Source organism: Nymphaea colorata, chromosome 7 (genome assembly GCF_008831285.2).
Source record: "Nymphaea colorata isolate Beijing-Zhang1983 chromosome 7, ASM883128v2, whole genome shotgun sequence".
NCBI lineage: Eukaryota > Viridiplantae > Streptophyta > Magnoliopsida > Nymphaeales > Nymphaeaceae > Nymphaea > Nymphaea colorata.
In genome coordinates, this window is record NC_045144.1 from 11,536,490 (window position 1) to 11,552,386 (window position 15,897).

At 38.0% G+C, this 15,897-nt stretch overlaps 1 protein-coding gene across 2 annotated transcripts; it reads left to right on the forward strand.

Annotated features, from left to right (window-relative positions):
- Positions 1-10,643: 10,643 nt before the first annotated feature.
- Positions 10,644-12,065, forward strand: LOC116257950 (uncharacterized). 2 transcript variants are annotated; one of them, XM_031634974.2, is made up of 3 exons: positions 10,644-10,829; positions 11,677-11,798; positions 11,886-12,065. In XM_031634974.2, exons 1-3 carry the CDS (start codon positions 10,693-10,695, stop codon positions 11,987-11,989), a joined length of 363 nt encoding a protein of 120 aa, XP_031490834.1. In that variant the 5' UTR covers positions 10,644-10,692; the 3' UTR covers positions 11,990-12,065. The 2 variants fall into 2 exon arrangements, with proteins under 2 accessions (XP_031490834.1, XP_031490835.1); XM_031634975.2 differs by having other exon boundaries at positions 11,892-12,065.
- The last annotated feature ends 3,832 nt before the right edge of the window (positions 12,066-15,897 follow it).

Here is a 15,897-nt window from a genome sequence, read left to right on the forward strand (position 1 = left end):
AAACTATCTTTCACCAGCGTTTGAATTTTAGAAATTGGGTTTTGAATTTTTTCAACTGTTTAAATGAATTTAACGATGCTGCAAATTTATGCTTAAAAATTTAAAATTTCTCTATGCCTCACCTCTTTTCCATGACCATTGTTCTTATTTCTCTGCAGATGGTCGAAGCTGACCTTCACTTAGAAAATACAGATTTCACACGCTCATAGCACGAGAAGTATATAGGAAAGCATGAGAGATGGTCTAATATATATATATATATATATATATATCATGTTTAAACTTTTATGGGTGAAGGGTGTTACAGGGCTTTCTGCAACAGATTTCGTGCATTAACATTTCGCACCAAAGGGTTCGAACAATACTCTTCCTACCAACATTTCATCTCCTAAACAATATGAATGTCCTTTTCATTTCCCCTTTTCTTCTATGACAATGAGGGACTCCTATCACATCAAACCAACTAACGTGCTTGATCTGTGAAGTAAACACACGTCAAGCTTCCACCATATACCAACTCTCATACTCACAATTCAAAGCCAAGAGATCTGAGACTCCTTGATAAAGATCAGATGTGCCCTAAGTTCAAGCTTATGAATCATGTTCAGATGCTCATAACCTAACAACCATTTTAATTTTTCATCTAGTGCCATTACAGTAGTATATTTACAGCACCAAGAATCTGCTCACATGAACAATTTGATCAAATAAGGCAGCAATCAGCTCAGTGCGTCCTGGCTGCCATTTCTTCATGTAGATGAGAGGCAGCCAACCACCAGTAATCGAGCCTTTCAACCATTCATTGCAACTAGATTCAATATGTATCACTAGCTTTGAGACTACTGCGCAGATTCCATGTCATCTAAAGCAAGGCATCCATCCATGGCGGGTGACTTATCCACGTAGATGGATGAACTGCAGATGGAAGATCTTTGAAGGTTTACTGTTGTGGCCACCACCTCACAACTGAGAAGTCCTTTGACATATTGGAAGCCAACCATTTTGACATGCGACACAAATGTACATGCTGCATCAGTTACGACGGAGTAAATAGTGGAATAATTAAGACAAAAGTGAACGTCCACTTTACTCTGCCTTGTTTTAAGTTTCAACTAGGGAACCATGTGATCCTGATGTACGAACCAGCGTTGAGCTTAACAGCATAGTTTTTTTTTACTGGCAAGAATAAGCATACCGCAAATTAGAGGAAAGAGAAACACAATGTAGCCTCTAGCAGGCCACATCTTATTGAGAAATAGATCGGAAAATCAGTTCTTAGATCCCCAAAATCATGTTTCTCATATATACTAGTTCAAGGTTGATCTATGCTCATAATTTTTACTGGGCATCTGCTTCATCTGGATAGAGTAACCTTGAGCTTATGTCCACTAAAAACTTGTACGGAGCAAAACTGATGAACGCTGAAACCGAAGCTTAATTTGCTTACAACTGATCTCAGTTCTACCCACTACCGACCAATCTCAAACCGTATTAATATGAATAAGACATCATAAAATTGATAGACTTGATGCACCTTCTACAGATTGATATCCAATACGAACAACGTGTCTAAACTAGCAGAAAGTAAGGAGTTAAGAAAGGTAGTGAGGTAAAAAAAAATCCTAAAGTTCAAGTCCCAACGATACTTCGCGCCCCTGAAATCTTCTGCATTCTCATAAGCACAGTGGTCCAGACTCACCGAGGCTTACTCCCCACAGGCAGGTCCACTAAGTAGTTTGGTCCTTGTAGAGTTCCTTGTTATCCAAACCTTCCACGTGAAAAGCGTGAAAACAAACAACAAACCAAAGAAGAAAAGAAATTCCAAATTTAGAGGTGACCAGATAATATCTTGCAGCTGCAGGTAAGGGACAATTTCCCTTCCTGTCCATAACTAGTATACTTTACCAGCTGCAGTACACAGAAGAACCTCCAGACGGAAATCCCAGTACCTATTCAGGCCCAAATCTTACAAGCTACAAAACAGATAATGAGATAACAACCTGATGTACTAACTTCCAGATCATGTTGGCATGAAGGTTAGTGGGATTCCTGTGTCATAAAAACAATTCTGCATGTTTTGTGGCTTCAAAGAAACTGAATGATGGATCTTATTTTCTCAAAATTGATATCTTACAAATAAATATGATGTAAATCACCTCAAACCTACGGATTTTGAGGACCCTCATTAAGAATCTCGATTACAACCATGCTACATCGTTTTCTTTCCTGGACATACAAAAAAAGCCATGAACTATCTGAAAGAATTACATTCTGATATTCTAAATCTATAAGGGATGAATAAGAGGTAAGAGTATTGAAACCTTGCACAAGTAGACTATGTTGACATAGCTATGAAAAGCTACGATGGAAAAAAGCACTTGACGACATGATTGTTCTTTTATATAGGCCCCATATAGATTGACCATGAAATGGATAAACGTATCACCATCTTTCTGCTTTTTTTCAGATTCTTCTTCTCTCCATGATTGTGCTTTGTCAATAACTAAAATTAAACCACCACAAGGAAACCCAAAGAAATATTAACCTGTTTGATTTCTTCTCCCCGTTGCCTTTTCTACATCTTGGAGAGTTGGTCTAGAGGGAACGCAATTTTCTCTCAACTTCCTCTAGTGGTTGTCCAACATAAAGCTTGAGTTCTCCCTTCCTCACCACTTTGACATTCATGAAGCCTGACTTGACTTTTCCATGGAGCTCCTAAAAACACAGGTCCCAAGTTAGTTAGTTTAATGTATCTTGGTTCTGGATTAGATAATGCACATATTAGCTCCCATAAGACTTGAAAATGAAAGAGGAATGTTTCCAGACAGATGTGTGTGTGTGACTTTGTGCTTTTTTGTCCAAGCTTTTAGCCCAAGATTTTGTGTGGCTGTAAAACAATTTAAACTTCATCTAGTGTATGTTTGAAGTACGGATGAAATTGAAACCCAATAAATCCAACCATGTAATGGTTGGACAACCACATAAAAGGCACTCAAATTAGAATGAAAGTGCATCTCTTAATTCAGGTTTTAGTAAAAACTCAGGAAGGGGAAGGTGTAAAGAAAGAACATAACCAATTAAGACATAAAAAACCTTTGATAAAAAATCCTCATAACATAGTATTGCACTTGGAAATCATGAAAATTTGAAAGAAGTATTGGTTGACAATGAAAACAGAAACTAAAGCCATTGCCATGACGGCATTACCCAGCAAAAACCAGCTTCTGTCTTTCAGTCAAAAACTAGTAGATTATAGCAAAAATGGCCTCTTTGCCACAGACCCTGGACTACCAGCAGACTTGCCTGTAATTTCAACCATCTCCTCATAGCTACACGACTAAAGAAATCATAGATATATATCCACCTTACTTAGACTATTACATGTTAGGAGCCTCTCTAATTTGCTGCTTGAGTTGGATGTAGGTCAATCATACAATCGCAACCTACTTGTGTTTTTACAAAGAAAGATCCTTGTTCTTAGCAAACTTCAGCACAAACTTGAAGGTCGTTTTTATATTTGAAAACGATTTTTAATTTGGTGAAAATTCTACCAGCAACACAGGACAACAACTACAATTCCTAGTCTACTTCAAAAACGATCCTACAAATAAAAGTTCAATGTTCTCCAGTAAAAACAAATGATATTACCACGTCAAAAAACAGAAATAAACACTCAATTGAACAATCACACCCACACCGGGCACTCGTATCCATACCAATGTAACATAAGTATCCATGCAACATGGTATATACTACTCATTCCATTCGTACAAATAACCGTACTTTTGATTAACATAGATGTGCATCTTTTTGAAAGCACTCCTCAAAACCTGCAGCAAAAGAAATGCAGACATAAAACCGATAGCTTATTTTATGAAGCACAATTGGCTGATATGGCCTACATGCAGCTCAACTAAAGTTAAAAAAAAGCCGTGTGACAAAGTTTGCACCATAGGCTCTGAGGTGCTTATTCGCATTGCAAGCAACACCCTTTCCAAACTCCTTGTAACTTCATCTTTTGTCATCCCATTTATTAACAGAAACTGTCCTTTTGACTCTGCATGATCTAACTGACATAAGTTCTACTACCATTTGATAGCTTATGCATGACTAAGTAGTTTGTAATAGAAAGTGCAAGAAATAAGCAGGATCAGGTCCAATAGAAACAACATCAGCAAGCTTATCAAAAGGAACCATACTGTTAGATCTGGATGGTAGCAGTCTTCCTATTAGCTTTCTCACGTATGCCTACACCATCTGTGCATGCCTGAGTCTCCACCAACAGCAGCACAAAATAAGATCAAGGGCGTCTTCCCTTCATCCACATACTGAAGATCTTGCATGAAGGAAGAAAAGAGAACTAAGACCACATTCTGATCACATCCACATACAGCACACAGAAGAAAGTTTATGATCTTATATAGTAAAAGATTATAATTTTCTTTATGAAAATTGTCAAATGCCAAAAAGAGAAAACATTTCAGCTCGCTATTTGTGACAATTTGCGCTGATGAGACAAAGTGACTTGGGCTCGTGAGAAAAGAAGAATGAAGCATGACTAACCAGGAGACATTAGGTTGCAAGAGAGCGCTATCTGAATGGCTGTATTTTGTTTATCACCAATAAGCATCCAAAAGTTGATTCCAGCCTTCCGAAGCAGATCGATTGTTTCAGGAACACCTTCCTGCAATGACATCCAAAAGAAAATGAAGACAATCTACTTAAGTCAAACCAGAAGGAAAGCTCTCGCACGAAACAATACACCCCAGATAAGGAAAAAGAGAATCACCTGCAGACGGTCTTCTATTGCAGCAACTACAAGAACCTCAAGAATGTGTTCCAAACCTAGAATATATATAATTAATAAATAATACAGCACAACAGAAACTTAAATGCAACAACACATGCCAACTAGAAAGAATGCATGCATAATACTCTAGGGAGACCAAAAGCATGGCCAATAGACAAGCCATTGCTAAGTAGGATCATGTTGGTCCATTCATTGGAACATTCAAGCTTGACAACAACCTCATCTACAGAGCTGTAATTTGGCCCCCAGTGCCTACAAAGAGTTGGATGAACTTCACGTACATCCAAAATGTATCATGATTTATGATTAGGTAAAACAAGACATTTGACAATCATAACCTACAATAAAAACTTGATTTTGAAGTACAAGATCAAACTCTCGTGCAACATGAATCGGCTTTTCCAAAACCACTGTACATCCACAAGAACACAGATGAGTTGGGCTTTAAACTTCGACATTAGCTGCTTGAATCAGAAAACACTGACAATGTAAAAAAAAAAAAAAACTAATGATAGAAAAGTTAAAAGCTAATGACTCTTTCAAACCCTTTCCTAAGCAAACCTTAAAAGAGAAATCAACAAAAATACTGCCTATGGGAACATTTTATTATAAAGGAAACCTTTCAACGGTTTCCCACAGAGGAACCGACTAAGGAAACATTTTTAGTCCACAACCGATGAAAAAGAAAAACAATGGAAAAGAAAAACCAAGAAACGGGTCGACCATGTCGAAGCACACGCCGAAGATTTTTTTTTTCACATTTCCACGTCCGATTCAATCTCGCTCGTCTCATCCGTTTTAATTACTTGTAATATTGAATTAGGACTCATCATTGTCATTTTTGAATATCAAGTGGTATTCCTTCTTGTTGCTTACAAATAGCAGCTGACCCTTCGTTGTCGACAAGAAAGAGGAAGAGCGACCGACTTTCATCCTTGCAGAGAGGAGGAAAGTGGGGGAGAAGGATAGGAGAAAGGGGAGAGAAGGGAACACGATCAGAGAAGTGAGTCATGGTTTCCACCAGGCGCAGCTCTTCATCGGCGAAGCTTTCTACGCCATCGCCGGTGCCAAGCAGCAAGCATCTCAAGGTATTCGGATGAAGCAAAGCTTTCCCAAATCTTGTTCGTTATTGTTTACCCATACTTGTGTTTGTTGTCTACTGAAACCCAACGTCTGGGTTCTGTGTTTTTTTTGGGGGGGTTGTTTTCCTTTGGGGTTTGAATTGGGGGAATCAGGCGGAGAACTCGCATCCGGAAGAGGTGCCCGTAGCACCCAGGGACGACGTGCTCAACTCGAAAGAATTGGTGTCGTTGTCTTCACGATACCAGCTACCCTCTGATCCGGCGACCGGTACTGTGCAAGATCCGACACCGGCTGAAACCCCAGCTTCCAATCTAGATGCCTTCTGTCGACAAACCGGTCGCGATGCCACCTCCTTCACCAGGTTTGTATCCCGAGTTCTGCGTGTGCCACTTGGGGAGAACGATGATTGTGAAAACCTGCTTTCCTTAATCTTTTTCCGTTTTGCTTACCTTGGGCTTGTAGGTTCTGCACCGATGGAGGTGGAGAAATTGAAGACAGTGCCATCGACATGGAATAATAGGTCGAAGAAAAGGACGCCTAATTTGGAATCGTTGACTGCATGGGGAAGACTTATATCACAGTATCCACAGGTATGTTCCCCGATCCACTTCCTCATTGCTGATCGAGTACATTGTTTTGTTGATTCTCCTGACTTCGGCTGTAGGTCATGTATAGGGAGGTTTTTACTACCGCAATTTGGTCAGATTTCGGTTGTAGGCATCGGCTGTGTCGGTTGCATGTTGTGCTGATTCATTAACTAACATGGACTTGAGGTCCCTTCCAGGGATTTCCGTGTTTATAAAGTATGGTGCCTTGATTTGAATTATGCTGTCATGCTCGTCAAGATCGTTAGTCTTGTATGCTGTTGCTCTGGACGGGAAATTTGGAAGTCTATGTCTGTTTCAGGCGAAGCAGTTTCCTTAGTTATCAGCTTAATAATTTTTTTCTCTGTACTGGATTCAAGAGTTTGGGATTTGCCTTGTCGCTTGGTCCTATTTCACAGTGTAGAAGGTAAACTCTAGGATTATCATTTGTCGTCAGTGTATGAAAATGAGTTCTCTAAGTGGTGTAGCTTGGTTCAGGCCTTTCACATACCTCTCAAATAGGACGCAAGTCAACATATCCTGCAAATGAAGGGCAGCATAAGGTCATGGTAAGGAGTAGGTAGATGACAGAAATGAAGTCAATTCCATTATGCCTCCATGTACGACGACATTGTGTTTGGATGTGTTTTGCTAATGCTGTATTAGTTTGTGGTCAAGAATATATTTTAATTTCATTTATGGCATCTTTCTATGGTCAGCCAATTATATAAACGGATGAGGGCAAGTGAATGATTAGAAACCAGTGTCAGAGACAGTCCGTTATAGTTAATCTAAGAATGTTATGGCTTAGTAGTGTACATCTTCCCAAACAATTTTGTTATTTATATGAGGTTAAGGACCTAAGGTACTTGAGTAGAAAAGAGCATCCTCATTAGCCTATTGTGTTGAAACCTAGCATGTCAGTGGAAGCCTGGCAACTGGATGCGACTTATTGTTGTGGTTGGTTCCAAGTATGTTGGAGAACGCTTTCAATGTGCGAATTCTGACCAGTTAGTTATTTCATACATAGAAGCTCTCAAGGTAATTTATTGTTGTAAATTGCACAAGCTGTTGGGAGTTGAGACTTGAGAGTCTTGAGACAGTTCAATCACCTACAAAATTAGTATTGAGATGCACTAGTGGATAATGCATACAGTGTTTCCACATTAGTGGGAAGGTTTTAGGATTTTTGATGTATAATGGTTTAAACTCCATTCCCTTGCTTTTATTGCATTATTTCATATTTAAGCAATCTTCAAGTGGCCTAGTGGCTGGCACTTCAAGTCTTCTAATTAGTGTTGGGCTTCTTGGTCCGTCTGGTAGATATTTTCTCCCATATATCCAAAATGAAATTGCCCTTTTTGCTTCGCTTAAATTACCTTGATGCTTCAGATGTGATGTTATCCAGCATATTGGCACATAACATTTTCTATTGCTGTTTGTTTTTTGTTTAAGGAGCCAACATGGTGACTCTGGTAGTTAAACAGAAATCTGAAGAAATGTAGAGAAAAGATAATCTCCACTGAGTTAGTACTAAAATACTGATTATACATATTGTGGAAAATTGAAAGAGAAAACAGAAAAAAGAATCCCCTCTGATGGTCTGACATTGATTGAAACTCGGTCTGGGTCATCAAGTTGACCCGTTAAGTCATGAGTCGTAAATGGACGAGTCGAGTCCCGAGTCACCGAGTTTTAAAACATTGCGCGATATGTGTTTGTATATGTATATATGTACAATAACAGCATGTGTTTATACATAATGGTATTTTGTCTTTATTACGATTGGCATTTTAATGTTGTGTTTCCATTCTTTTTGTTTTCTTTTGTTTTAGTTGACCAACTTTGAGTGATTCAAACCAACTAGTACAACTAGATTTTAGGGACTTGGCTAACTTTTGTGTGATATCATATTATGAAGGTGAGATTTGGAGACATTTGTCTGCAGGATTAGATTAAAGTTATTGCTCCTTTAAAAGCTAGGAAATCAATTATGCCTCAGTCTGTTTATTCCCTCCTCTTTATGATGCTTCTACAGTGCGCATTTATTTTTGGGCTGTAGAAGTTGATTTAGAAATTAGAATTCCAGATTTATTACACACGGTGGAAGTATTAGTCAATTGTGTGTTGCTTTTTTAATGTAGTCTGAAATTTTGCAAGTTTTATTTTTTCAGAATCCTCATTTGCTCATGTATGGTCCTGTTTTCACGGTTGGTCAAAGTCGTAGCTGCAACTTGTACTTGAAGGATTCATCTGTGAGTTCAGTTCTTTGTCGACTGAAGTTTGTATAGGTAATCTTAAAATTTATCTTAAACTTATTTGTGACATTATTTGCAAGATAGCATATATTTATCTTGTTTTCTGCAAATACTATCTTAAACTTGTGACTGGCATTTGCTCTCTGGAATCATTATTGGTGATGGGAACAGCGAGAGGAAGGATGCACCAGTATATTGGAAAATGCAGAAGCTAAAGGATCGATTGAAGTCAACGGAAAGCCTGTCAAAAAGAACTCAGATGTCATCCTTCGGGCTGGGGATGAGCTGGTGTTTAGTTCATCTGGCAACGATTCTTATGTATCCTTTACTTGCTACTGGAACACACTGTTGCTTACTAAAGTTAAGATTTGGTTCTATGGGACTTCATGGTGCTCTCTGCCTCTCTATCATTAACTTGGTACTGGACATGTGTCTCTGTCTAACAAACTAGTCATAGTGGCAGAACATTTTGCATATCTTATCAAAATTTTATTTTGTTTTTCTTTTCACCGCACATCTGTTTATTGATACAAATACATGTGTATGCAGTATGCACAAAATAGTCTGATCTCTGGGTTATAATTTTATGTAGTTAGCTCTGAAGTAGCTGAATTCTAAGGTTCTTTCTTCTAGGCCGCTGCATTATATGATATGGAGGTGTATCGTATGATGCATATCATATAAGCTGGCAACTTGGCTGAATATATATCATACACATTTTTCATGTGTGTCGTATATGTTTTGACCATATCTTGCCTTGTCTTATGATACGGTGCAATTTTAAAAAAAGGGGCACGATGCACCTTTTGATTGATTTTTTTTTTTAAACTGCCTCTTCTCCTCCATTTCTGACACATTTGAGAGTTTTGGGAGAGAGTTTTGCTGGTTTTGGAGAGAAATTGCCAAATAAATCATCAATTTGAAGGAGAAAGTGTCATTTTAGAGGAAGATTTGCTCGTGGGAAACCCGTTCATGTTTGGAAAAAGAAGTCTTTTGTGTTTTTTCTTATACAAAAGATATACGATCTCTCGACTTCAAGGTTTATATATATTTCTATTGTTTTCTAAAGTTTACCATAAGTTTCTGTTTGTTTTATGAGATATTTTTTTTTATCTTTTAATGTGTTGTTACCATATTGTGGCTTATGAATGATGAATCGTGTATGTTCATTTATGTGTGTGATGAGTGTTTTATATAGAACAAATATTCATGATTTTCTGAATTTTTTTCTGGTTTTTTTTTGGTGAGTTAAAAAGTAATTTATGATACACTATGGTATGTTATGACTTATGATATGGTGTATAGGTTATCTCGACCAATATGCGTTACAATAAGCCTTTACAGTTTACAACATTGCTTTTAGGAATTCTTTGCATCCTTGCTTTATGGTATTCCTTAAAATGCGTCTAGATTTTCCAGCAGCTTACAGTTGAGAGTCCTACTGCTGCATCTTCTGTCGGTATTGCAGAGGCTCACGGTGCCCCTTTAAAATGAGGTTCAAGTTGAAGCAATATCTCGTGATCCATCTGCTGTGGCAGGGGCATCAATATTGGCATCTCTACCAAACCTTGGGAATGATCTGTCACTTCTTCCTCCACCTTCCCAAAGCAATGAGGATGCAGAACAAGCAATAGGGAGACTAGCATTATCTACTGCCTTTGAATTACCAGACGATTCTGTTCCCATGCTTGATATCAATACCTGCACCAGGAAAGACAGTGCTGATCAAAATTCTGGTACTGATGTGCCCCTAGATGATAATGCACCCACACCAGCTGAACAAACGTCCAGAGTAGATCTTAATGTTGGCAACATTGATCGTGGTATGAATGCAGATAATGGCAGATGGAACTTTAAGTCCATTTCACATAAAAAATTTATGTGTATGCTGAAGGATACAGTTGACATTGATCCAAGTGGGTCCTTTTTCAAACAATTACTTGAAGATAGAAAGGAGATGTTTAAGGATTCTGATTCATCAACACTTTTGCCAATGTCTGCTAAATGTCAAGCTTTTAAGGACAACATGCGCGAGGGAATTCTGGATGGTCAAAACACTCAAGTGTCATTTGATAACTTCCCTTATTATTTGAGGTATCATATTCTATCCATTCGGTTTCTGCAAAAATTCCTTTGTTTTTTGTGACTTTAGACTAGCTTTTGTCTCATGATGTGAGATGTGTCCATATCTTGTTTTGTTACATATTATAATTGGTTTATTCTTTTGAGATTTCGTATATCAAAATGTGAGATGAGAATCTGTTATGTCTAAGTCACCATATGCCAAGCTAATCTCTCTATTATATAGTCTCTAGAATTACATGCATACAATGTTATTGCTTATATATAATCGAAGTAGAATAGGGACAAGAAAAAGAACATTTCTCTCATGGATCCAACATTGTAAAAAGCATGGCAGAATCAATCTCCAGTATTCTTCCCCAAATTGGGCATCTGGTTGCACCTTGGTATCTAGTATTTACATATCAACTTTACTTGAAGAGGGTACTAGGGAGTAAAGTTGTAGGAGATTGTTTCTTTTGCATGATCAGAATGGACCTGAAATTACAAAATTTAGGAAGTTAAGGAAGTTTGTATTTTGCATATTAGAGTGTGGTGCTTGAGATGAAGAGAAAAAGTTATGGTCGAATTGGTACTGTAGAGATAAAGCTAAGGAAACTGTACTATAAACTATAAGCTGAAGACAAAATATTAATGAAATTGTACAATTCTATACTAGACTTCGTATCTATCTGGATAGAGGCAATTGAACATTATCTTGCCCATGTTTCCGAGAAAGTAGCATCATATTTCTTAATTTTGCAAACATGTTTAGCGTTTCTTGTAGTTGCTTGTTATGATAAGCAGTAATATTATATGCTTATATGTATTGATTTATCAAAACTTTGAGCTACAGTTTGATAATCCTTGTTTTGTTTAGTGAAAACACAAAAAATGCGTTGATTTGTCCTATCTACATACATTTGAAGCGCAAGGAGTTTGCCAAGTTTACCACAGATCTTCCTACTGTTAGTGCAAGAATTTTGTTATCGGGTCCTTCAGGTACTCTTCTTGGAAATTTGTGGGTGTTAAGTGGAGGTTAGTTTTATCTGCAAATGCTGTTACCATATGCTGTCATTTCTCTTTTAGGTTCAGACATATATCAGGAGACATTGGCACAAGCACTTGCCAACTTTTTTGGTTCCAAATTGCTTATAGTAGATGCAAACTCATTACCAAATGTAAGTGCATGATTGTGTTTGCACATGTTTGTCTTGATTTTTTTTGTTTTTCAATTTATTTTTCCTTGTTTAATTTCTTTAGAACTTTATTTCGGTTAGGGGCTGTCGGCAAAGGATTCAGATGTTAACAAGGATGGTGTAAGAGTTGAGAAGTTATCCGGTTCTGTTAAACATCGTTCTTCACATTCAGATGCTGTGCAGCAGAAGAAGCCAACTTCTAGTGTTGAAGCAGATATTGTTTGCTCTTCTGCCATTACCTCGAAATCCCCACCAAAACAGAAGGCTTCAACTGCATCATCCAAAACCTAGTCCAGCTCAGTTGGCTAGCCCCAACGACTCCTTTTGGAGCAATCGGACCTAGTCCAACTGCTAGTTCTCTTCTATCTTCTATTTTTTCTTTTTTTATTCCTTAGTTCTTCGTTGTGTATGTACTGCTGTTGTTTTTGCCATTGTTAGGATGTCATTTTCTACAGCTTTTGGTAGGACTCAATAATATTTTTCATTCTCTATTTTTTTGGTCACATGGCCTTGGTGCTTTTCATGGAGTTTCACTGTATATATGTGACTGTTGTCAGCCACATTTTCATGGTATCAGAGCTCTGGTTTGGGCTTTGATTTGCTGATTACAACCTTTTTGTTGGTTCATAAATACAGAGTTCACCAACTATTTAGTGAAATTACTGAAGCCTTGAGGAATGGTTGTTGCGGCCCTTGCATGGAGACTAATACCGTGCTGATTTTGCTGACTGCACACCTTTTGAAGCCAGTTGGTGACATGACATTTATGGGAACTCATTACCCATCAACCAACCTTTTGTCTAGAAGACCATACTTTGACTAGAGAGATGATGAAGTTCGTTGCTCTACCTAAAAGGCCCATCTAGTTTGATAAATACTCCTCTCTTTAGATAGAGGAGAGTTCCTACTTCCGGTAACATACCATTTGATGTCAAGGACTTTTTTTGAAAGAGGAAATTTTTAATTTTGATTAAAAGAATTTTAAAAGTGTCTTCTCACACAAATGATATGCCTTTATTTTATTCTTATTTCCTCTTTGAGTAAAAGGAAAATATTTCAAAGTTTTGTTGTCAATCACTAGAAGAGCAAGTCTAGAAAAATCCTAGATATGAACGGTGAGGAGAAATTCTATGAAGCTGAGAAAGTCAAAACTAGGAAAGGTTATTGACTCTACCGATCAAGCGTCTACAAGGATTTAGTAGGAAAATATCCTAAGAGAGAGGCCATAATGCCATTTAAAATCTTGGCAGGTAGCAAAATGAGAGTTGAGAGATGGGCTCGGGGCTTGTGTAGTCGTTCCTCTGGGTCAGTAATCGAGAGTACCGGGTAGGCATAAAGGTGATTTATGTCTACGCTGCGAAGATAATGACTTATGAACTTTTGGCATATTGAAAACGTGCAAGGTGAAACGGATTGGATACGTGACAAAGTTACACATAACCACCAAAGTGGTGGAGCTCTGTAGTAGCCTCTAGGGTGGTGAGGTATTCCCTCAGAGGTGAAGGTCGGCCTAAAAAAAAAAAAAATCAAAAGCAAGAAAAAAAGGCAAAAAGCCGCTACAAAAAAATAAAAAGAAAAAAAGGAAAAAAAGGTGTCTGCCAAGAGATGAATAGCATGAATGCTGAATTCATAGGAATTAAATGTGACAATCTTTTGTGGATGTGCAATTATTAGGTCAATATCTGCTCATATTTTTTGATTTCTAAGACGTCGAGGATGATTCCTTTATGTTTATATTTTGGAACTTTAAAGACATCCCTTCTAGAGATTCAACAACATTAATGCCAAATGAATCCTGATGCTTGTATGGTATTGAGGATAAATGAAGGGCATATCATTTGCACAACACAAGCACTAAAGCCTATGATTTAAATTGATGATTTATAAGCTATTTCAAAGTAAAAAACTTGACATCTCTTGTTATGTTTTCCGGCTTCTTAGGCGATCTCCCAACCCCTTTTTGTTCTTGAAGGATGTTGTCATTTTCATTACCAAACTGGTAGTCCGTTCACATAATGGATGAAGCCTTTCAAACATATCCACTCATTTTCAAACGCAAGACATTGTGATGATTTATATCTTTTTCATCTCCCCTGTCTCATAATACGGGGACTATTCCCTCCCTTTGAGACTTCTTTGAAGACTCCCAACATCCACTATTGGTGATCATGCTTTATGGTTTCACACATCATGCATAGCATATTTAGCTTAAATCTTTATATTTTTTTATTGTTGTGGAGAATTTCGATTTACGATTGTTGTTTTTATTGAAAAAGGACAAAAAAAATTGCTTTGAGAAACATGCTGTTTTCAATCATATTCTTCATCAAAGAAAAAAAAATTGTTCTTCATGTTCCAAAAAGCTATACTTTCCTCTATTGCATGGAGTTTGATCTTGTTTTCTACTGTAAAATCAAGGTTGAGTGGGTTCTTCCTGATCATCATTACATTGGCTCCTTCCAATCATTACATAAATCTGCAGAAGCTTTTGATGATCGCGGAAGCTAATATATTCTGAATTTGGGATTGTGCATGTTTGCAGCTAAGGCACCACTTTTGGCTTACAACAGCTTCGTTGAAGTCATTTTCTTGCTGAATGGTTGCAAGGCCCATGATGCCCACAGTGAATTGCACCAGGGACAACGTCTTTCTCAGTGCGTCAAGAAACAGGCATGTAAGGAATAACTTAGTAGGTATGCAAATATGTCTCAATTTCTTTTGTTGATAGTGTCTTCTAAGACAAAAGGCTCTCTCAAGTCCTGACCCTGTCATTGTTGCTTTAAAATGTTAAAATCCTTTTCTGCTGACATGGTTGACTAATATTACATAGATCCGAACACTAGCTGATTTCCTCTTCAGCAGCTTCCTAAAGAGTGGGTTCTTCCTGATCATCATTACATTGGCTCCTTCCAATCATTACATAAATCTGCAAAATCTTTTGATGATCGCGGAAGCTAATATATTCTGAATTTGCGATTGTGCATGTTTGCAGCTAAGGCACCACTTTTGGCTTACAACAGCTTCGTTGAAGTCATTTTCTTGCTGAATGGTTGCAAGGCCCATGCTGCCCACAGTGAATTGCACCAGGGACAACGTCTTTCTCAGTTCGTTGAATGGTTTCTCTTTCTCAGTTCGTTGCTGCAGTTATTTGGGTTGTTAATGAACGTTTTTCCTTCTTACAGAGGCAGCGATGACAAAACACAATTGCAAAGGGTGCATATCTATACATTATTACTTAAACAAATGGCACCGTTGCAACTTTTAGCCACTTCTGCGAAGCTTTGTGCTGAGATCTTGGCTGCCGTTGCTGAACCTGGGGCACAGTCCGTTCTAAAGGTACTGGACAGAAAGGTCGTATACTACAATGTTGACTGCAAATATATTGATCATCTGACTATTATTTGCAGATGGGATCTGCGATTAGGCTTAAGGAGCAAAATCAGTCATGCAACACGAAACCAACCAATCAACTGAACGTAATGTGGATGATCACACTGATCAGTTGAACATTAGTTGCACTTAGTTGAGCACTTCCAAAAAAAATTGGTTATTCACTTCCAATCTGGTGTCTGTTAGTTCTTTCAGTTTTAATCGAGCAACTTAAATCTATGATTGTGTGCCTGAAGGTGCTAAAATACTTCAATATCGTCTGCAGCTTGCTAAATCATTTCCTTGACAGGATGCTCTACAAGTACTAGCATGCAAAGAAATGAGGATTCAACCCATCGAGGTTCAGGAGCAGCAGCTGATACAACTGAGATGGACGAAGAACCAGGGAACAGCAATGGAACATTTGTAGCAGCTAGGTTGGGTAATCAGTCAGGTAGCAAAGAAGAACCTGGTCCAGAATGCGATTTCAAAAGGATGAAGAAGCCACGGCTAAGTCAGCAGTTTCAGGGGTA

Coding starts and splice junctions, on each gene's coding strand:
- LOC116257950 (XM_031634974.2), top strand. CDS start 10,693: ATGTTTAAGGATTCTGATTCATCAACACTTTTGCCAATGTCTGCTAAA. Junction 10,830..11,676: donor AACTTCCCTTATTATTTGAG/GTATCATATTCT, acceptor TGTTTTGTTTAG/TGAAAACACAAAAAATGCGT. Junction 11,799..11,885: donor TTTGTTATCGGGTCCTTCAG/GTACTCTTCTTG, acceptor TTTCTCTTTTAG/GTTCAGACATATATCAGGAG.